Source organism: Cervus elaphus, chromosome 33 (assembly GCF_910594005.1).
Source record: "Cervus elaphus chromosome 33, mCerEla1.1, whole genome shotgun sequence".
Taxonomy (NCBI): domain Eukaryota; kingdom Metazoa; phylum Chordata; class Mammalia; order Artiodactyla; family Cervidae; genus Cervus; species Cervus elaphus.
This window is the reverse complement of record NC_057847.1, coordinates 11231455-11253918: the sequence shown is the minus strand read 5'-3', so window position 1 is coordinate 11253918 and position 22464 is coordinate 11231455. Positions and strand designations below refer to the sequence as shown.

The window sequence follows — 22464 nt, the reverse complement described above, 5'->3', positions numbered from 1 at the left end:
CCAGGTTCCTATGCAATATTGCTCTTTACAGCATCGATCCTTCTTCTATCACCAGTCACATCCACAATTGGATATTGTTTTTGCTTTGGCTCCATCCCTTCATTCCTTCTGGAGTTATTTCTCCACTGATCTCCAGTAGCATAGTGGGCACCTAGCAACCTGGGGAGTCCCTCTTTCAGTATCCTATCATTTTGCCTTTTCATATTGTTCATGGGGTTCTCAAGGCAAGAATACTGAAGTGGTTTGCCATTCCCTTCTCCAGTGGGCCACATTCTCCAGTATACCACCTAGAGTAACAGGCAAATTTGGCCTTGGAGTACGGAATGAAGCAGGGCAAAGGCTAATAAAGTTTTGCCAAGAGAATGCACTGGTCCTAGGAAACACCCTCTTCCAACAACACAAGAGAAGACTCTACACACGGACATCACAGTGTTCGATGGTCAACACCAAAATCAGATTGATTATATTCTTTGCAGCCAAAGATGGAGAAGCTCTATATAGTCACCAAAAACAAAAGACCAGGTGCTGACTGTGGCTCAGATCATGAACTCCTTATTGCCAAATTCAGACTTAAATTGAAGAAAGTAAGGAAAACCACTAGACCATTCAGGTATGACCTAAATCAAATCCCTTATGATTATACAGTAGAAGTGAGAAACAGATTTAAGGGACTAGATCTGATAGACAGTGCCTGAAGAACTATGGATGGAGGTTCGTGACATTGTACAGGAGACAGGGATCAAGACCATCCCCATGGAAAAGAAATGTAAAAAGGCAAAATGGCTGTCTGAGGAGGCCTTACAAATAGCTGTGAAAAGCAAAGGAGAAAAGGAAAGGTATTTGCTGGGAGCCATTATAGGAGGTCCCGCCTGTGACGAGGTCATGAAAAAAATACCGGGCAGGCAAGGCCATCCGGGACCCCATCCATGACGAGGTCACGAGGAAAAAACCTGACAGGCAAGGCTGTCTAGGATAAAGGACCCTCCAGGTTGGCCTCGGCCTCTACCCTACCCTATATCCTCCCCCCCTTATCTGCTGTTCTTCTTGTTTACCCTGCTGCAGATTCTTGTGTTGCCTGCCGAGAGCTCTCCTGCCCTTCTTTCACTGAATAAAGACCAACTTAAAACCCTAATTAATAAATCTCCTGGATGCTGCTATCCTATGAAGGGGCCAGGGATGAAAGAAATGCTTCAGTTCAAACCCTTTTGCTGGCATTCTGGCTTGTTTGATAAATGTATGCTATTGCAAAATATGCTCTTGATTGTTCTAAACATCCCAAGCACAGTATGCTAACAAAGGAAACTATTAAGCATAGGTCCCTCCGTGGGATGGAAAAAAGCTCCACAAAAATAGCCACAAATATGCCTAATAGAAAATAGTTGAGATAGAGATTAGCTGGCGACTTCTTGCACATAGTTAACTTTTAGACTAAGAGCCTGTTTTGTGCCATATCTGCTGTTTTTGCAGTCCTTCACATTTCTGTTCTGTAAAAATGTAATCCTATCTAGTTCCCATAGAGATGACGCTTATTAGAAAGAAAATAGATTAATTATAAAAAAAACAGGGTCGGCTACTGAAGTTGCTTAAGTCACACCAGGTGCAAGCCATAAAATGTTAGCAGGCCTGAAGGCCAAATGATAAAAAAGACTCTTGTGAACGAAAAAGTATGTGGGTGACATGCTGTTTCTGTTGAAGGTCAAGTTGCTGTAATGTTTTGAGATGCCCTGTGTGTAAGCAATATGCACTTCCCCCAAAAAGATGTTGTTAAGAGTATAAAGGGGCTGTGCAAAAATAAACTTCAGACTTAGCCCCAAGCTTTGTCTCACTCTCTCTCTCATTCGCCGACGCCGTTCATCCTGAGGGTTCCCCTGGATCCTACTGGGGCTGGACCCGGGCAGATATTCCCATTTGAATGCAGAGTTCCAAAGAATAGCAAAGAGAGATAAGAAAGTCTTCCTCAGCTATCAATGCAAAGAAATGGAGGAAAACAATAGAATGGGAAAGACTAGAGATCTCTTCAAGAAAATTAGAGATACCAAGGGAACATTTCATGCAAAGATCGGCTCAGTAAAGGGCAGAAATGGTAGGGACCTAAAATAAGCAGAAGATATTAGGAAGAGGTGGCAAGAATACACAGAACTGTACAAAAAAGATCTTCATGACCTAGATAATCACAAAGCTGTGATCACTTACCTAGAGCCAGACACCCTGGAATGTGAAGTCAAGTGGGCCTTAGAAAGCATCACTACGAACAAAGCTAGTGGAGGTGATGGAATTCCAGTTGAGCTATTTCAAATCCTGAAAGATGATGCTGTGAAAGTGCTGCACTCAATATGCCAGCAAATTTGGAGAACTCAGCAGTGGCCACAGGACTGGGAAAGGTCAGTTTTCATTCCAATCCCAAAGAAAGGCAATGCCAAAGAATGCTCAAACTACCACACAGTTGCACTCATCTCACACACTAGTAAAGTAATGCTCAAAATTCTCCAAGCCAGGCTTCAGCAATATGTGAACCATGAACTTCCAGATATTCAAACTGGTTTTGGAAAATGCAGAGGAACCAGAGATCAAATTTCCAACATCTGCTGGATCATCGAAAAAGCAAGAGAGTTCCAGAAAAACATCTATTTCTGCTTTATTGACTGTGCCAGAGCCTTTACTGTGTGGATCACAATAAACTGTGGAAAATTCTGAAGGAGAGGTGAATACCAGACCACCTGACCTGCCTCTTGAGAAACCTGTATGAAAGTTAGGAAGCAACAATTAGAACTGGACATGGACCAACAGACAGGTTCCAAATAGGAAAAGGAGTACATGAAGGCTGTATATTGTCACCCTGCTTATTTAACTTATATGCAGAGTACATCACGAGAAACGCTGGGCTAGAAGAAGCACAAGCTGGAATCAAGATTGCTGGGGAAAAAAAATCAATAACCTCAGATATGCAGATGACACCACTCTTATGGCAGAAAGTGAAGAGGAAATAAAAAGCCTCTTGATGAAAGTAAAAGAGGAGTTAAAAAGTTGGCCTAAAGCTCAACATTCAGAAAACTAAGATCATGGCATCTGGTCCCATCACTTCATGGGAAGTAGATGGGGAAACAGTGGAAACAGTGTCAGACTTTGTTTTGGGGGGCTCCAAAATCACTGCAGATGGTGACTTCAGCCATGAAATTAAAAGACGCTTATTCCTTGAAAGGAAAGTTATGATCAACTGAGATAACATATGAAAAAGCAGAAACATTAGTTTGCCAACTAAGGTCCATCTAGTCAAGGCTATGGCTTTTCCAGTGGTAATGTATGGATGTGAGAGTTGGACTGTGAAGAAAGCTGAGCACCGAAAAATTGATGCTTTTGAACTATGGTGTTGGAGTAGACTCTTGAGAGTCCCTTGGACTGCAAGGAAATCCAACCATTCCAGCCTAAAGGAGATCAGTCCTGGGTATTCACTGGAAGGACTGATGCTGAAGTTGAAACTCCAATACTTTGGCCACCTCATGCGAAGGGTTGACTCATTGGAAAAGGCCCTGATGCTGGGAGGGATTGCGGGCAGGAGGAGAAGGGGACGACAGAGGATGAGATGGCTGGGTGGCATCACCGACTCCATGGACATGAATTTGAGTAAACTCCGGGAGTTGGTGATTGACAGGAGGCCTGACGTGCTGCGATTCATGGGGTCGCAAAGAGTCGGACACGACTGAGCGACTGAACTGAACTGAACTGAATGTGACGTTGCCCAAACCAAAGATGGCCGCACAGGCGCGGGGTCTTACCATAGACACCTACCATAGAGACTGAGTCCTAGAATGCCCCCGCGTGGCGGCCTGGGCCGGGGCAGCTCCCTACCCACCGGCTTCCGTAGAGGAAGCTCGTGGTGGGGCCAAAGATAGAGCCCTTGCGCGTGCGCCAAGATGGTGGAGGAGGAGGGCATCCGCGTGGTTCGTTGTGGCGGCAGCGAGTTGAACTTCAGGAGAGCGGTGTTCTCTGCGGATTCTAAGTAAGAGGCCATGGGTAATTGCCGGCCCCACTGAGGGGCGTGAGTCCACGGGTGGTGGGGGACGAGAACTGCCGGGCGCGTCAGGACAGGCCAGCCGGCGCTTCTGGCTCGGGGCGGGTACGCGCGCGGAGGGAGCCGGTGTCCGGGTGCTGCAAGAGGAGTCAGAAACCCCTTAATCCAGAGGCGCAGCCGGCCGGGGCGCGCTCGCTTCCCGGCTTCCCGGACCTGCAGGTAGGTTGAGGGGGCCCCCGGGCTGACCCTTGCGTCTAGAATCGGCTCGGCATTGGAGAGGCTGGAAAATGGTTCAGGCACAGATGTGTACGCCGCTACTCTTGGAAAACCACGAGTAAACAGCCTTCTTTCGGACCGAATCGTGACTTGGGTTGCTGAACGATCGTAGTTTCCTATTTCTTTGCCCTTCCCTATCACCTGAAAAATGCGTTTTGGCAGCCTTTTTGGAGCTCTGCGTAAAACCTGGTATTAGATTCTGTGTGAGATAAACACATGCGTAAGCCCTGATGCCCTTGCTCAGCAGTTCAGTGTAGCTGAAAGCGTAACTAAGCCCGGTTCATTGATTGTGTGCCCTTCGCGAGGTTCTTAATCTTTGCCTCAGTTGCCTCATCTATAAACGGCAATAATATTTAGTAGTTCATTTCATAGGGTTGTTAAGAGGATTAAATGCCTTAATACATATTGTTCAGTCCTTCAGTCGTGTCCGACTCTGCGGCCCCATGGACTGCAGCACACCAAGGTTTCCCTGTCTTTCACGGTCTGTTGGGAAATTTGCTCTGACTCATGTCGTTTGAGTCGATGACACCACCCAGCCATCTCATCCACTGTCACCAGCCCCCCTGCCCTCAGTCTTGCCCAGCATTAGGGTCTTTTCCATGGCTCTTCACATCAGGTGGCCAAAGTATATATAGAGCATGTCAAACAATGCTTGTCGTTGAATGGCTCAATATATGTTAGCTCTTACCATCCTTGCTATATTGTGAACATCATCTAGAAATGACACAATATAAAAAGAAGGTTTCCAAGTCACTCAGGGATAGACACTTACCAAACACTCTTTCTGTCTTGGAAAAGCAGAGGTAGTATCTTATGAAAGTTTGTATTGCCACAATATCTTATGGGTGTATGGCAACAGTTATCGAATGCACGCATGACTTAAAGAAACTTCTATAAATTGACTTAGAGTAAAAAAAAGGGGGGGGGGATCTATCTTTTGGTCTTTAAAATAAAAAGGGCTTTGTTGATACTCAACTTGCGAATCAGGAGGAAACTGAGGCTTCAAGAGATTGCCAAAGCTCTGCCACTTTGGACTTATATCCAAAGTACTCCACTGTACTATTTCTACAATTTAGTCATTATATTGGGATCTAATGTTTCTCACTTCCTTAGTTGTGCAGTTAATTTTTAAGTGTTTACCAGCTATGTGTTTGTAACAAACTGAGATTTTGAAAACTAATATAATTCCAGGATTGATCCTACCTTCCAGAATTTCAAACCTAATGAGGAAGAGAAGCTAACCAGTAACAGATGTTTCATACAGTGGCACTTTGGAAGCCCATAAGAAACAGTGTTTCAGACTGAAAGGATGGAGAAGGTTGATGAGGAAGTGATGTTTAGGCTAGACAGGGATGGAAAAAACTCTGGAAGATGGTGAACAACAGGAAAGCCTGACTTGCTGCAGTCCATGGGGTTGCAAAGAGTTGGACACAATTTGAGCTACTGAACTACAACAAATGGATGGTATCATGACTAGAGGATATAGATGGAAGGCATTCAGGATAGGGGGCACAGTATAAGCATGAGAACTGTGTGCAGTTAGCTAGTAGGAATGGTGTTTGGAGAGAGCTGGGGGATGTGAGTTTCGAATGGAAACACAGAATCAGTTCTAGGTGGTTGTTTGGTCCAAACAGAGTGTATTTTTTTAGTTCCCCAGATAAGGTATACTCAGGCAGGGGGTGGTAACATAAGATTGTGTTTCAGAATATGAATCTGAAAATTGTATAAGGCTGTATAATACATGGTGGAGAGATGAGAGAGGGTCTTCAGCAGTAGGATCTTGCAGAACAAGATATATTGGGGTATATTGGGAGGCGGGGAGATCAAGCAAAGCAGACAACTTAAATTGGACTAGGCGGAGGGTTGTCATGGCCGTGGGGTCAGTATATCTGCAGGATAGGGTGAAGGGAAGTGGTGGGAGAAGAGTCTAGAAGGTTTTAGACCAGGGCTCCGAAGGCTAATGCAGGCATCCAAGCAAGGGATAACTTTGGCCAAAATTAAGATATTGAAGGTGAAGAGAAAAGGCAGAGATTTGGAGTGCTTTAGCAAATAGGATTAACAAGGAAAAGATGTTGGGTTCATACTGGGCCCCTTGAGTTTAAAGTATCTCGAAAATAAATGTGGATGTAGCAGGTGTTTAGGTAGAAATTCAAGATAGGAACTTGGTCAAGATTTAGAGATACTTTTTTTTCATATATATATGTGTGTGTATATATATATAAGCTAATAATTTAAAGCCAGTTTTCTTGCAAATTAACAAGGTTATAATGAAATCACTGAGGACTTGAATATTATCTAAAAGCTACTCCAAGGAGTTGGCTAAGTTATACAAAGAGGAGTAAGGAAATGTTGTATTTTACTTCAAAGAGTTTATCAAAAAAGCTGAAGTAGTAAATGAAACGACAGAATCGTGGAATTTTAGCAGCATTGTTTTTCCTTCCCAGCCCTTAAATCATACATTCTTCAGAACCTCATGTAAATCCTGTTTCCTGCTTGAAAACATCATTTATTTCTTCAACACTTTATCAACAAAGATGACTTGAGTCCTCTGTGACAGGCACTGTGACCGTGCTTTATGTGCATTCCTATCTGCATGGTTTAGGTATTGTTATCCTCATTTTACAGAAGTATTTATTGAGTGTTAGCTGTCTGTGCAAAGCTTGCACTTGCACACATTGTTTCAGTGTACCTTTATAATAATCTTATAATAATCCTTATAATAACCCTGTGGGTAGAGAATAGTGAGGTTTAGAGAGATTAAGTTCTCCAACATCATTCAGCCCATACATGGATAAAAGCTGACATTCAAACCCATCTGGGCTTGACTTCTTTAAAATGCATTCTTTTCTACCACGCTGTATTTCCATTATTATTTGTAATAAGTAAACACAGTTTCTCCCCTCAAGGAGCTCATAGTCTGTAGGGAAGGTCTCTCATACACTCTGTGGAAAATGCTGGAGTGGAGCTGAGCCCTGCACCCTGTAGAAGCAGGTTAAGACAGGCACTGATTTGGAACAAAATGAGGGAAGGTTTCCGGTGGAAAGACACCTGAGCTGAATGTTGAAGACACCGAAAATGTTCTCATTCTCCGTGGATAGCAGAATGTGCAGAAGCATGCAGTGTTCCTCTAGGAGTTTGTATTCAAATGTTGATAGTTAAACCCATTGTTCTCTGCTGAGGAGCAAGGAGAGAGGAAATGACTTTCCTCTAGAGAAGAGTATCAAAACCAGCTAGGGTGAGTTTTCAGTCCCCCCTCACCCACCATCATCTAAAGGAAATACTGCCTAAAGGACCCGTTGATGCTGATTTGGGGGGGAGGGAGGTTAGGCAGGTTGTCAGAATTTTGAACCACTTGGCCTCTGTTCAAGTGAAAAAGTTCTAGGCAGACTGGAGTCAAACTTAGGAATTTGGATCATATCCTCAAAGCAGTGAAAAAACCTTGAAGGATTTTAATTTAGTCTTTATTTAAGGAAGTAATATGGTCAAGTTTGTAAAAATTAGTCTGGTATGAATAAGAAAAGTGAATTGAAGGGCCACACCTGGAGACCGAAGGGAGCCCTTGAAAGAGTGGTCTGGGCTGAAGCTGGTGAGAACCTGGGTGCGCATGGGAATGGAGAGGAGGAAGCAGCAGCAGGGGCATTCATAGACCTCGGCCGCTTCATTGCTTGTTCTTTGTTGATCTTATTAAACCGTTGAACACAGCTCTGTCCCCTGGTCACAGCACTTGGAAGAGGCATCTTGATTTCAGAGATGTATGTGTGAAAACTCAAGTGCTAGAAATGATAGCAGCCCTAGTCAGCATAGGGCTTTACCTATTGATTATTTTGTAATAATTTTTTCACTGGTTCATTTTATCTAAATAGTTTATAAAATCTTTGAAGATTGGGCAAGTTCTGTTTGAATGACTGAACTGAACATTGGAAATCAATAGGCCTCTGCCCTACAGGAGCTTATGGCTACAAAGGGAGATGGATATTTAGATAAATGAGGAATTTCAACACAATTCAAAAATACTGAGATCAAATGATTTGGGATCACAGAGTAGAGAGAGGTCCAGTCTAAGGATTCTGTGGGTTTTACCTTCTATAGTATATGAGGAAGCACCATGTTAGACATGTACAGTGTCAAATCTAATAGGCACAGAAGAAACATTTTTTTATTTGATAGATACTAGAATATTTGCAATTCTGAGCTTTGTCTTATGGTTATACCTGCTATGAAAAAAGTCAAATATTACCCCAGATTAACCACAGTTAATAATTTAGTAGCCTCTGCTACATGGAAGAAAGCCACAAATCTAGAAAATCAAAGGCAAAATCAGCATTTTGGCAGTAAGAAAAAGAACTACCATAAAGTCTTTATACTTTGCTATATGAGAGACCTCACTGGGTAGAGAGAATCTTTGACTTTGTACTTGTAAACTGGTGTCCGCCATGAATGATGGAGTGTTGGAGGACAAGGAAAGACGGCTGTTACACGCCACCACAGAATAGTAACTGATAGTGCCTAACACAGTCTCTGCATCCATTAGTGAGCAGGCAGCTTGGTTAGGTCAGCTGTTTTTGCAGGATGATTCCATACAGCCTCTGCCCCTGGCACAGGCCAGAGATGGGATTTTGGCATCATTGATCTACTTTTGAGAGTTAATGAACTAAATGGTCTGAGATGTCTCCATAGGTGTGAGCAACACAATTTGAGTATACAGTTCTTGCACTTTTAGTGCAAGTTTGAATGAAATCTCCATTGCATGTTTTAATTTTTTATGGACAATAGACAGATTATACTGTATGGAGAATGTGAATCTTGTTTTTCTCTCTTATTTCCAGGTATATCTTCTGTGTCTCTGGAGACTTTATTAAAGTTTATAGCACAGCTACAGAAGAATGTGTGCATATATTGCAAGGGCACAGAAATCTGGTGACTGGAATCCAGCTCAATCCCAACAACCATCTACAGGTGTTAAACAATTCACAATTGAATATTTTAATATTGGTGTTACTGTTGCCAGGATAATTTAAATTGAATTTGGCTGAGAAGCTTTCTAAGTGACAATCGAGGAAATATCTATTTTGGTTTTCTGATTCAGGATATTTTTCACTTATTCTTAATTATTAAAATAGGATCACAGCCTAGAACTACATTGTTTATGAGATGAGTTCCATGTCCTACTCCACCATCTTTCTTGTAAATCGTTTTCACAATAATAGCACACACAGAAGTTCAGTGTATCCTTAGTAAAACTCAGTCCACTGAAACAAATAAAAACATGTTACTAAGGCATTCTGGTGTTAACCAAAGTTTGGCCCGCAGACTGTTGGTTACAGGTCTGCAATGAGATAAGTGTAGAGATTGATTGTCTGTTACAACCTACATTCCTTTGATACCTGTGCAAGATAAAAGTAGTTTTGCTGATAAAGAACTGGGCTCTGGGATAATAGTCACAAGCTCCCAAGAGTTCTTTATTACTTAGTACCTTATCATCTCCCTCTTGAAGGTAGAGGGTTGACTTTTTTCGTTCTTTTAATTAAAATTTGATAGGTCCCATTTCCGCAAAGAGCTGTGATAAGATTTTTTATTTTGCAAAAACAGTATAAATGACTTCATGTCTTTAAAGCTAATAACGGATTAATGAATAGGCAATGCCTTCTGTATCGCATTTAAGTTACTTGATAATTTTATTGTAGTTCTTTTTCTTAATCAGTTTTGTACTGTTTTTACCCTTTTAGCTGTATTCTTCTTCCTTTGATGGCACGATTAAACTGTGGGACTATATAGATGGCATTTTGATAAAGGTACGTGGGTTGAGTTTCCATTTTCCTATGTGAAGAGGAATGGCAACATAAGACAGATGTATTTTGTTACTTCTCTAAGGTCTCAGCTTTTAGATAGCCTTCCTAAAATGTCATGAAATTCACTCGTGATAAAAGATAAATTTGACTATATAAAATTTTAAACTTTTTTAACCAAAAAATGAGCAGTGAAAGAACATATTTACAAGAGATATTATCGGTGATACACAAAATTACCAAAAACCAATAAGGAAAAACTAGTGACCCCACATGAAAAAAAAAAGTTGGTATAGAGTAGGAATATGTAATACACGAAAAAGAAATAGCCAATAAACATGAAAAGGTTCTTAACCTTGTTAATAGTTAAATGTAAATTAAGAGATAACACAGCATTTTTCCCTGTCAGTTTAGACAGATTACAAATTGAAACTATATGTGATAAAATATAGAGAAATAGACATTTTTGTGTATAGTCGGTATATGAAACTGAAAATGAATACCATTGCTTCAGCAATCTCACCCTTAGGAATCTCTTGTTGGAATAATGGCAGGTACATATGGTTCTTAAAACATTAAACATTGTTCATGGTAGAAAAAAGTTGAATTTAATCTTGAGTTAAATTTGGATATTCATTCAATAGAATACTGTGCACCCATTGAAAAGAACCAGGTAGATCTAGAGATACTCACTTAAAAGGTTATTCAGTAAATACATACTGAGTGTCTCCCTAGGCCAAGTTTTCTTCTGTAGTTGGCAGTATAACAGTGAGCAAAATGGATTAAAAAATCCCTCCTGTTATGAAACTTTTGCATGGGATGGATAGAATAAATAATATGGTGCTCTTTATCTTTCAGACCTTCAGAGTTGGATGTGAACTTCATGCCCTCTTTACTCTTTCCTGTGCTGAGGATTCTGTCTTTGTTACAATAAATAAAGAAAAACCAGGTATAGTAAATTAATATATTTTGATTTGTATAACTTTGAGAGGCTTTTTTTTTTTTTTTTTTTTTTTACAGTGTCTCAAATTTAACATTTCCATTTTAGTCTGAATTCCACAGTTTTTGGAGCTGATGTTTAAATTGGTTTCATCATTATTGCAGTCATTTGGGGGAGGGTTTGTATTACTTTCTGAAGTGTTGATGAGAGAATGATTATTTAAAATATGGTTGTGCAGCATGTATACTACCTATGGTGAAACAGATCACCAGCCCAGGTGGGATGCATGAGACAAGTGCTCGGGCCTGGTGCACTGGGAAGACCCAGAGGAGTCGGGTGAAGAGGGAGGTGGGAGGGGCGATCGGGATGGGGAATAAGTGTAAATCTATGGCTGATTCATATCAATGTATGACAAAACCCACTGAAATGTTGTGAAGTAATTAGCCTCCAACTAATAAAAAAATTAAAAAAAAAAAAAAAAAAAAAAATAAAATATGGTTGTGATAATGGACAACCTAACTAATTTTAAAGCTGTTTTGAGCTACAGTGTGTCTTGCTACTGAACAAATGTCATTTTTAAGCATCCCTGTCATTTTACCCATCCTCGAACACCTCCCATTTGTTGACCTTGAATCTGGAAGAAATGGTATAGAAAACAAATTATTAGAAACTAAGAGAGTGGCTAAATTATTTTTATATTTTTGTTATCATTGGAACATTATTCACTGAAATTTGCCATGTTTCAGAGCATTTTAGGAAATCGAGAATATCTTCAGTGGTTACAAGTAGTTATCCTTTAGCAGTAAGTTTAATACCCCAACATTGATATAAAGAGTATATCCAAAACATTTTTCTAATCTCAGACTTTAAGAATCCCAGTGCAACCTGTGTTTGTCCTCCTTAAAGTAGAGTTGTATTCAGAATTCAAAGAAGCTTTAAATTTGTTACTGGGTGGTCAGCTAGATTGGCTCACAACTCATTAAGTAATCCTTTCCATGGTGGGAGTGGTTTGGAAGTTTTGGGGGGTTTTTTGGTTTGTTTTTGGGGGGTGTTGGTAGTTAGATTTTTGGGATTTGGGGAGGGGGTTGTTTCTTTTGTTGAAACAGTTTGCAGATTGTTAATGTCATGGACTTTTAAGTAACTTGAGAATAGTCACAACTGTGAAAGTGAAATCGTTTTTAGTTAGAAGTCATTTGGTACCAAAATGTGACATGAAAGAATAAAAAGCTATGAGTTTTCTTATGTGACCCATAAACCATCTCTAAGGGACATTTCAAAAAATGTTCTGGAAATGGCAATATATTTCTTAAAATGATTGTTGCCTTATCAGGTGACTATTTAAAATAGCACTTTTCAGTATCTAGGTTCTGCCTGTACATAAGTATGTGAATTCTTAATGTCTGTTGTTTAGTCACTCAGTCGTGTCCAACTCTTGTGACCTCATGGACTGTAGCCCGCCAGGCTCCTCTGTCCATGGGATTCTCCAGGCAAGAATTCTGGAGTGGGCTGCCATTGCCTTCTCTATCTTAATGTCTATCTTAATTCTTAATCTCTATGCTTATTAAAAAAATTAATGTTTCTAAACTCTGATTCACTGGGTCTGAGATTTGGTCTAGGAATGAGCATTTTTTGTATCTTCCTAGGTGGCTTTGCTCATCATTGTGGTTTGGTAGCCACTCCCCATACTCACCGCATGATTCCTTGGTTGAAGTGGGCAGTGGTGGGGAAGGCTTAACTTTAGAAAAGAAAATACATGTTTAGGATTTAGGCATATTAAGTTTGAGATGACTGAAAAGGCTGTAAGAAGGACTGGAAAACAGAAGAAAATAGTAGATCAATGTGTTACAGAATTTTATATTCATTATAAAGTCTAGGGGGCATCCTTGGTAGAGAATAAGGAAGAAATGGTACAGTGAAATATAACTGTTTGCTGTTAAGGAGAAGCTATTTTAACAGAATGCAAAAAGAAAAGCGTGCCAGTTTACAGAAAAGATTTATTCTGTGTATGTGTGGCAAATCCATAGCATTTCTGAAAGCTCTCAGATGATTTGTTCTTGTGGCTGCTCATTTATCATATTCTGTCTCCGTTTTAAAGCTCATCTCAGCACTTTGGAAAGCAAAATGCACCAGTAAAAGAAATTGTTTCCTATTTCTACATATATGATGCTTGTGTGTATACATAAATTACTTGTGAGATTAGACTTCTGTTAAAACTTGTATATTCAAATGAAGAATACAGCTTGTTCAGAGAACCTAGAATTATGATCTTGGCATCAAGTGAACTCTGGAGTTCTGATAAACGGTTTTATATGAACAAACACACATGCTTTCTCTGGAGAAACTTTCTATTAATATAACTGCCTTTGGCTAGATGTCTTTCAGCTGGCTTCAGTGAAACTGCCAAAATCATCAAGTCAGGAAATAGAAGCTAAGGAGCTCTCCTTTGTTTTGGATTACGTAAACCAGTCACCCAAGTGCATTGCCTTTGGAAATGAGGTAAAATTTGCTTTGTTGGTTTTCTTTTGTGCACATAAAATCTCTTTCCTGCAGTCTTGCCTCTGAGTATTTTATGTTACAGTCATTTAATATTGCCTTGAGTTACAGTGCCTTTGTTAGTAACTAAAAAAACTGTCTTGCGACTTTGGCATATGTTTGCGGTATAGATTTTTTTAGGGCGATTCTCATTTTATATATTGTGTCTTACTACTCTTATAAACTCTGTAATTGTTCAGAAAAATCAATGGTTTGACATTTTTTCTGTACTTCTTAGCCTGTACCACATAAAAGCCACTTAAATCCTTTGATTATAGGTAAGTGTCTTTTGAAAATATGACCTCCATGTCTATAAATAATATGCCTTTACAGAAAAGTAAAGTGAAATCTCACAAGCGATAATATTTGAGAAATCTTTTTCTAGACCTTTTCTTAAATATGTATAAAATAACTTCCCAAGCTGAATAATTATCTGAGGGCTTTATCTTTTTTTTTCTTCACTTAGCATTGCAGCATGTGTATACTTAAATTTTTATCTGAAACAGTAACTGTATGATGTTCATACAATTTATTTAGCTATCACAAATCAAGTACCATAGAAAGCCCCTAGATATCATTGTGATGGCATGTTTCTTTAGTCTTAAGTTTTGTAACATTATTTTGGCTTTGTTCTAAAAAGGATTAATTTCTTAGAGAAAACACTTTTAACATTATAAATGTCATTACTCTTCAGCATCATAGTCATCAGTTAAATACAAATGAAAAGCACAATGAGATACTACTTCACGTCCACTAGAACAGATAGTGGCGGTAAGGGGTGGTGGCTAATATGGGGTAAAGTTAAACATGTGCCTTTACTGTGACCCAGCAGTTCTGCTCATAGGTAGCAACGTGAAAGCATGGCCACAAAATGACACGTATGAGAAAGTGTGCATCAGTAAGAGAGTAAACGATTTGTAATACATACATGTATTGTATGTAATACATATGCATTCAGTGGGAGCTGCTTCACAATAAAAAGGAACTAATGATACGTGTAAGAGCATGGGTGGATCTCAGAAAGGGAATATTGAGCTACCATTGGAATGTATTCAGTTCAGTCGCTCAGTCGTGTCTGACTCTTTGTAACCCCATGAATCGCAGCAAGCAAGGCCTCCCTGTCCATCACCAACTCCCAGAGTTTATTCAAATTCACGTCCATCGAGTTGGTGATGCCATCCAACCATCTCATTCTCTGTCGTCCCCTTCTCCTCCTGCCCCCAATCCCTCCCAGCATCAGGGTCTTTTCCAATGAGTCAACTCTTCGCATGAGGTCGCCAAAGTACTGGAGTTTCAGCTTCAGCATCAGTCCTTCCAGTGAACACCCAGGACTGATCTCCTTTAGGAGGGACTGGTTGAATCTCCTTGTAGTCCAAAGGACTCTCAAGAGTCTACTCCAACACCATAGTTCAAAAGCATCAATTTTTCGGTGCTCAGCTTTCTTCACAGTCCAACTCTCACATCCATACATGACCACTGGAAAAACCATACCCTTGACCAGACGGACCTTTGTTGGCAAAGTACTGTGTCTGCTTTTTAATATGCTGTCTAGGTTGGTCATAACTTTCCTTGCAAGGAGTAAGCATCTTTTAATTTCATGGCTGCATTCACCATCTGCAGTGATTTTGGAGCCCCCCAAAATAAAATCTGACACTGTTTCCACTGTTTCCTGATCAATTTGCCATGAAGTGATCGTACCAGATGCCATGATCTTAGTTTTCTGAATGTTGAGCTTTAAGCCAACCTTTTCACTCTTCTCTTTCACTTTCATCAAGAGGCTTTTTAGTTCCTCTTCACTTTCTGCCATAAGGGTGGTGTCATCTGCATATCTGAGGTTATTGATATTTCTCCCTGCAATCTTGATTCCAGCTTGTGCTTCTTCCAGCCCAGCGTTTCTCATGATGTACTCTACATATAAGTTAAATAAGCAGGGTGACAATATACAGCCTTGACGTACTCCTTTTCCTATTTGGAAGCAGTCTGTTGTTACATGTCCAGTTCTAACTATTGCTTCCTGACCTTCATACAGGTTTCTCAAGAGGCAGGTCAGGTGGTCTGGTATTCCCATCTCTTTCAGAATTTTCCACAGTTTATTGGGATGTATTAGATTGGTGCAAAAGTAATTGCGGTTTCAGACCATGAATTTTAAATCATTATAATGAGGCTGAACTGCATCATTATTAATCAAAATAGGGACCATTGCAATCAGAACATTTTTGCCAATGAGAAATAAGTTTGCTTATTCCTGTATCATAAAAATCAGGATGTGTCAAACTCTTGGAAAGCATTTTCTCCCTCCTCCTGGTTGTGGAGCATTTTCCCTGCAAAAAGTTGTTGAGATGCCAGAAGAAGTGGTAGTCGGTTGGCAAGAAGTCAGGTGAATGTAGTGGATGACGCAAAACTTGATAGCCTAAATCATTCATTTTTTGAAGTGTTGTTTGTGTGATGTGCAGTCAGGCATTGTCTTGGGGAAGAATTGTGCCCTTTCTGTTGACCAGTGCCGACTGCAGTCATTGCAGTTTTCACTGCATCTCATCAACTTGCTGAGCATACTCCTCAGATTTAATGGTTTCACCAGGATTCAGAAAGCTGTAGTGGATCAGACAGGCAGGAGACCACCAAACAGTGGCCACGACCTTTTTTTGATGTGAGTTTGGCTTTGGGAAGTGCTTTGGGTCTTGTCAGTCCACCCACAGAGCTGGTCATTGCTGGTTGTCGTATACGATCCACTTTTCCTCGTATGTCACAGATGGAGAAATGGTTCATTGTTGTTGCATAGAATAAAAAGTATATATAGATATATATATATATATATATATATATTTTTTTTTTTTCTTTTTGGTCAGCTCTTGAGACTACTACTCGTTGACCTTTTTCACCTTTCCAATTTGCCTCAAATGCCAAACAACCGTAGAAAGGTTGGCGTTGAGTGCTTTGGCAACATCTCACGTAGTTGTAAGAGGATCAGCTTTATGATGGCTCTCAGCTGGTCGTTGTCAACTCCCAGTGGCCAGCTACTCCCCTCCTCTTCCAGGCTCTCGTCATCTTGGCAAAACTTCTTTAACAACCATTGCCCTGTACATTCAGTAGTCATTCCTGGGCCAGATGCGTTGTTGATGTTATGAGTTGTCTCTGCTGCTTTATGATCCATTTTGAACTCAAGAGAATCACATAAATTTGCTTTTTGTCTAATACCATTTCTATAGTCTAAAAATAAGTATAAACAGCAAGCAGTAAGTCATTAGCAAAAAACGTAAAGTGAGAAATATGCATTAAAATGATGTACAACATAACCACATTTTTTTAAGAATGCTTCCCAATATCAAATGGCAGAGTTCAACAGTGCAAAACCACAGTTCCTTTTGCACCAACCTAATATTTACCATTCTGTTCTAGAACAGGCCGAGGGGTAAGCTGTGGTGATAGCTGGCAGGGGTAGGGGCATTGGGGATTGACTGGAATAAAGAACAAATGAGCATTCCTGAGGCAAAGAAAATGTCCTAAACCTTGATTGTGGTGGTAGTTAGTGGTTATATACATTTCAGACATTGCACTTTACTGTTTATAAATTATGCCATAATAGAGAAAAGTTTTAATCATTATACTTAAAGTTCGAGAGTCTAGTTTTAGGATATAGGACCTACATTCATCTTTAATTTTCTGATTATTGTAAAAGTAGGAGTATCCTTTCCATACAATAATCATGTTGGTAAAGAATCAGCCTGCAGTGCACGAGACCCCAGTTCAATTCCTGGGTCAGGAAGTTCCCCTGGAGAAGGCATAGACTACCCACTCCAATTTTCTTGGGCTTCCCTGGTGGCTTAGATGGTAAAGAATCTGCCTGCCCTGTGGGAGACCGGGGTTGGAAAGATCCTCTGGAGGAGGTCATGGCAACCCAGTATTCTTGCCTGGAGAATCCCTGTGGACAGAGGAGCCTGATGGGCTACAGTCCATGGGGGTTACAAAGAGTCGACTAAGCAACTGCACATCCTTTACATTGTTAAACTGTAATATATTGTTTCATATTAATATACTCTTGATCAGCAAAACAGTTCTGTTGCTTTGTTAACTATTGTGATGAGAATATTTCTTTTTAAAGGGTGTTAACTTTTTATGAATGTCATCTTCTCTTTGCAATACCAGGGGGAGTATGTTGCTGCAGTACGGGACTTCTACTTGTCTGTTTATTTTTTCAAAAAGAAAACAACAACAAGGTAAGAATTCCTTTTTGATAGCTTTATTTTATTTACTCAAGAGTTCATTGTAATTTTATCTATCTTAGTTTTATTCATCCTGTGACCCAAAAATATTTCTATACCATATTAAAATTATGAAACCACAAGATACAAAGGTAGATTTTTTAATCCACAGTGAGTTAAAATTATTACGCACAAAATCCTAGGGAGCTTGTCTCCCTAAAACCCCATCCACACATAGATTTCTGCTGTCAGAATCGGGATATGGTTTCCAAAGTCTTTTCTAGATGATTCTCATTGATTTTATGGCTATAGGAATGAATACAGGCTTTCGGATATCTGGGCTTAACATGATTCAAATTAGTTCATAGAACCTTCTTGCACTTCAAATTAACATACATTTTAAATGGGGATGATACCATTAAATGGGGATCATGAACTCCTTATTGCAAAATTCAGACTTAAGTTGAAGAAAGTAGGGAAAACCAGTAGACTCTTCAGATATGACCTAAATCAAATACCTTAACAATTATACAGTGGAAGTGGCAAATAGATTCGAGGATTTAGATCTGATAGAGTGCCTGAAGAACTATGGATGGAGGTTCGTGACATTGTACAGGAGGCAGTGATCAAGATATTCTGCAAGAAAAAGAAACGCAAAATGGCAAAATGGCTGTCTGACAAGGCCTTACAAATACCTGAGAAAAGAAGAGAAACTAGAGGCAGAGGAGAAAAAGAAAGATACACCCATTTGAGTGCACAGTTCCAAGGAATAGCAAGGAGAGATAAGAAAGCCTTCCTCAGTGATCAATGCAAAGAAGTAGAGGAAAACAATAGAATGGGAAAGACTAGACATCTCTTCAAGAAAATTAGAGTTATCAAGGGAACATTTCATGCAAAGATGGGCACAATAAAGGACAGAAAGGGTATGGACCTAACAGAAGCAGAAGATATTAAGAAGAGGTGGCAAGAATACACAGAAGAACTACACAAAAAAGATCTTCATGACCCAGATAACCATGATGGTATGATCACTCACCTAGAGCCAGACATCCTAGAATGCGAGGTCAAGTGGGCCTTAGGAAGCATCACTAAGAACAAAGCTAGTAGAGGTGATGGAATTCCAGTTGAGCTATTTAAAATTCTAAAAGATAATGCTGTGAAAGTGCTACATTCAATATGCCAGCAAATTTGGAAAACTCAGCAGTGGCCACGGGACTGGGAAAGGTCAGTTTTCATTCCAGTCCCAAAGAAGGGCAATGCCAAAGAATGCTCAAACTACCGCACAGTTGAACTCATCTCATATGCTAGCAAAGTGATGCTCAAAATACTCCAGGCGAGGCTTCAACAGAATGTGAACCGTGAACATCCGTATTTTCAAGCTGGATTTAGAAAAGGCAGAGTAGCCAGAGATCAAATTGCCAACATCCGTTGGATCATCAGAAAAGCAAGAGCATTCAAGAGAAACATCTGCTTCTGCTTTATTGACTATGCCAAAGCCTTTGACTGTGTGGATCACAACAAACTGTGGAAAATTCTTCAAAAGATGGGAATACCAGACCACCTTACCTGCCTCCTGAGAAACCTGTATGCAGGTCAAGAAGCAACAGTTAGAATTGGACATAGAACAACAAACTGGTTCCAAATCAGGAAAGGAGTACATCAAGGCTATATATTGTCACCCTGCTTATTTAACTTATATGCAGAATACATCATGTGAAATGCTGGGCTAGATGAAGCACAAGCTGGAATCAAGATTACTGGGAGAACTATCAGTAACCTCAGATATGCAGATGACACCACCGTTATGGCAGAAAGCAAAGAAAAACTAAACAGCCTCTTGATGAAAGTGAAAGGGGAGAGTGAAAAAGTTGACTTAAAACTCATCATTCAGAAAACCAAGATCATGGGATCTAGTCCCATCACTTCATGACAGATACACGGGGAAACAGTGACAGACTTTATTTTTAGGGGCTCAAAAATCACTGCAGATGGTGGCTGCAGCCATGAAATTCAAAGACACTTGCTCCTTGGATGAAAAGCTGTGACCAATCTAGATGGCATATTTAAAAGTAGAGACGTACTTTGCCGACAAAGGTCCGTCTAGTCAAAGCCATGGTTTTTCTAGTAGTCTTGTATGGATGTGAGAGTTGGACTATAAAGAAAGCTGAGCACAGAAGAATTGATGCTTTTGGACTGTGGTGTTGGAGAAGACTCTGAAGAGACCCTTGGACTGCAAGGAGATCGAACCAGTCAATCCTAAAGGAAGTCAGTCCTGAGTATTCATTGGAAGGACTGATGTTGAAGCTGAAATTCCAATACTTTGGCCACCTGATGTGAGGAACTCACTCATTGGAAAAGACCCTGATGCTGGGAAAGATTGAATGTGGGAGGAGAAGGGGACAACAAAGGATGAGATGGTTGGATGTCATCACCAACTCAATGGACATGAGTTGGGTAAGCTCCAGGAGTTGGTGATGGACAGAGAATCCTGGCGTGCTGCAGTCCATGGGGTCGCAGAGTCGGACACAACTGAGCAACTGAACTGAATAGAGTGTAAGGATGAATGAGATAATATATTTAAAGAGGCTGGTGCTAAGCGTGGGACTTCCCAGGTGGCACATTGGTAAAGACTCTGTCCGCCAATGCAAGAGATACTTGAGATGTGGGTTTGATCCTTGGATTGGGAAGTTTCCCTGGAGAAGGAAATGGCAACCCACTCCAGTATTCTTGTCTGGAAAATCCCATGGACAGAGGAGCCTGCTGGGCTACAATCTGTGGGATTGCGAAGAGTCAGACAGGACTGCGCACACCACACAGCAACGCAGTGCTAAGCATGAGAAGTCACTCTTCAGATGACGCTGTCCTCTAACCCTGCCTTAAGATTAACATTTGTTTTCCCTTGCAGTATAATAAGGATCCTGACATCTTTGAACAGATTATCCAGTTGTCTCAGATATAATTTCTTAGGGTTATCCATATGTGATACTGAAAACTTAGCTTAAACACGACATTTTAACAAACTTTGGCCAGGTAGAAAACCATGAAAAGGACTGTCTATTCTCTACTTCACTCTCAGTGGCCTCCATAGATTAGTTATTGTGGTAGAATGTTATTCACATGAAGTTTATATTGTGTAATAATAAATGTTTATAAGACACAATTCATGATTCCTGGTCACAGTTTTTCTTAAAAATCGTACATTTATATTCAGTGCATACTGAGAGCTCACCAGTTTGGCTTGATAAGGATGGGCCTCCTTTCTACCTAACTATATCACACCCACCAAGCCTTTAATAATCAAAGTAAAATTTTTTTCTTCTAGGTTTACCTTATCATCATCAAGAAATAAGAAACACGCCAGGAACAACTTTACCTGTGTAGCCTGTCACCCAAAGGAAGATTGCATAGCAACTGGTCACAAGGACGGCAAAATTCGTCTTTGGTCAGTTCACTCTTGAAGAGCTTGACGGTCATTTATTTCTTCTGGATTAGTCCTGCAGAACAGGGGTATACCTGGGTACAGGGGAAAGGACAGAACCGAAAAGCAGCAGCTGATAATAGAGATGAGGTTTTGCTGGCGTCCTCCCTTTCTTGTATTACTATACTCTTCGTTGCACAGACTTATTATTTTAAGATTTCCACCCTTGGCCTAGGAGTTAAAAAAAAGTGCATTTTATTTATAAGAGAGCTTTTTGTCAGCTTTTAAGTAAAATGGAAAGAGTAACAACAGTGAATATTGAACTCGTAGGATACTATGATGGCCTGTTGTTTGCAGAAGTAACTGGTTTAGAAATAGAAAGTGTTCTTTTTGCACGTTAAAACCAGTGAGCTTGATAAACATACTCCTTTGACCAAATTAAGAATTTTGGTTTTCTCCAACAGGAGGAATTTTGATGATGAAAAGAAATACACATATACGTGTTTACATTGGCATCATGATTTGGTTATGGATTTGGCTTTTTCAGTGACAGGTAAGTGCAGATTTAACAATTAAAATGAAGTTTTGAAATGTGTGAACCAAGTGTTTTAATTCACTGTATTTATAGTCTGAAAGATTTAGAATTGCCTAGGCCAAGTGAATTTTAAGCACTTACATACTACCCGTGTTTTAGGCACAGTTGGCACAATGCTTATTGCACAATACCATTTGCTTAAGGTTTCAAAGCCCTTCAGCGTATCAAAGTGTACACCTGTGATAAAGCCGCCTGTTAATACACACCTGTTTAAATTATATTACTTTTTTGTTTTAATGCATGTGCACATTGTCAGGTGCTTGTTGTCCATGAGTATAACTAAAGTTTATCAAGAGCAAGTGACTGCTGGTGCTTCACATCCATTATGTCATTTAATCGTTGACTCCGAAAATAATAGGCACCTTTATTCTCATGGTACAGATGCCATAAATGAGCTTTATAGTTGAGAACTAACTTGCTGAAAAGGTCACATGGCTAGTAAGTTCGATTTGGACCTAGATCTAGTTCAAAAGTCTTTTTTTACCTATAAGATCACCACATTCACTGTTTGAGGTTAATTCAGTCCTTTGTTCCATTTAAGCTGCATGAAAGTGGCTGTAATGAGTAAAAATACCCCTTTGGAAATAGGATGACCTTCAATAGAAATTTGGGGTATATTTTGCCTTTGATTACTTTAGCATCCCTACACCTGTGTGCTGAAAATCATGTCGTCATATTTTGACTGGTTCCGAACAATGCAGGGGAGGGG

The 22464-nt window shown here is 40.0% G+C and overlaps 1 protein-coding gene across 1 annotated transcript in view; it reads left to right on the top strand.

The window, feature by feature from the left end:
• The first annotated feature begins 3844 nt into the window (after positions 1–3844).
• Positions 3845–22464, top strand: part of WDR75 (WD repeat domain 75) — a 34662-nt gene continuing 16042 nt past the window's right edge. The window contains exons 1-8 of the mRNA XM_043894478.1: positions 3845–3997; positions 9112–9241; positions 10012–10077; positions 10930–11020; positions 13383–13507; positions 17687–17757; positions 21065–21184; positions 21625–21713. Coding sequence (XP_043750413.1) covers positions 3912–3997; positions 9112–9241; positions 10012–10077; positions 10930–11020; positions 13383–13507; positions 17687–17757; positions 21065–21184; positions 21625–21713 — 778 coding nt within the window. The 5' untranslated portion in view covers positions 3845–3911. The remainder of the gene's footprint in view (positions 3998–9111; positions 9242–10011; positions 10078–10929; positions 11021–13382; positions 13508–17686; positions 17758–21064; positions 21185–21624; positions 21714–22464) is intronic.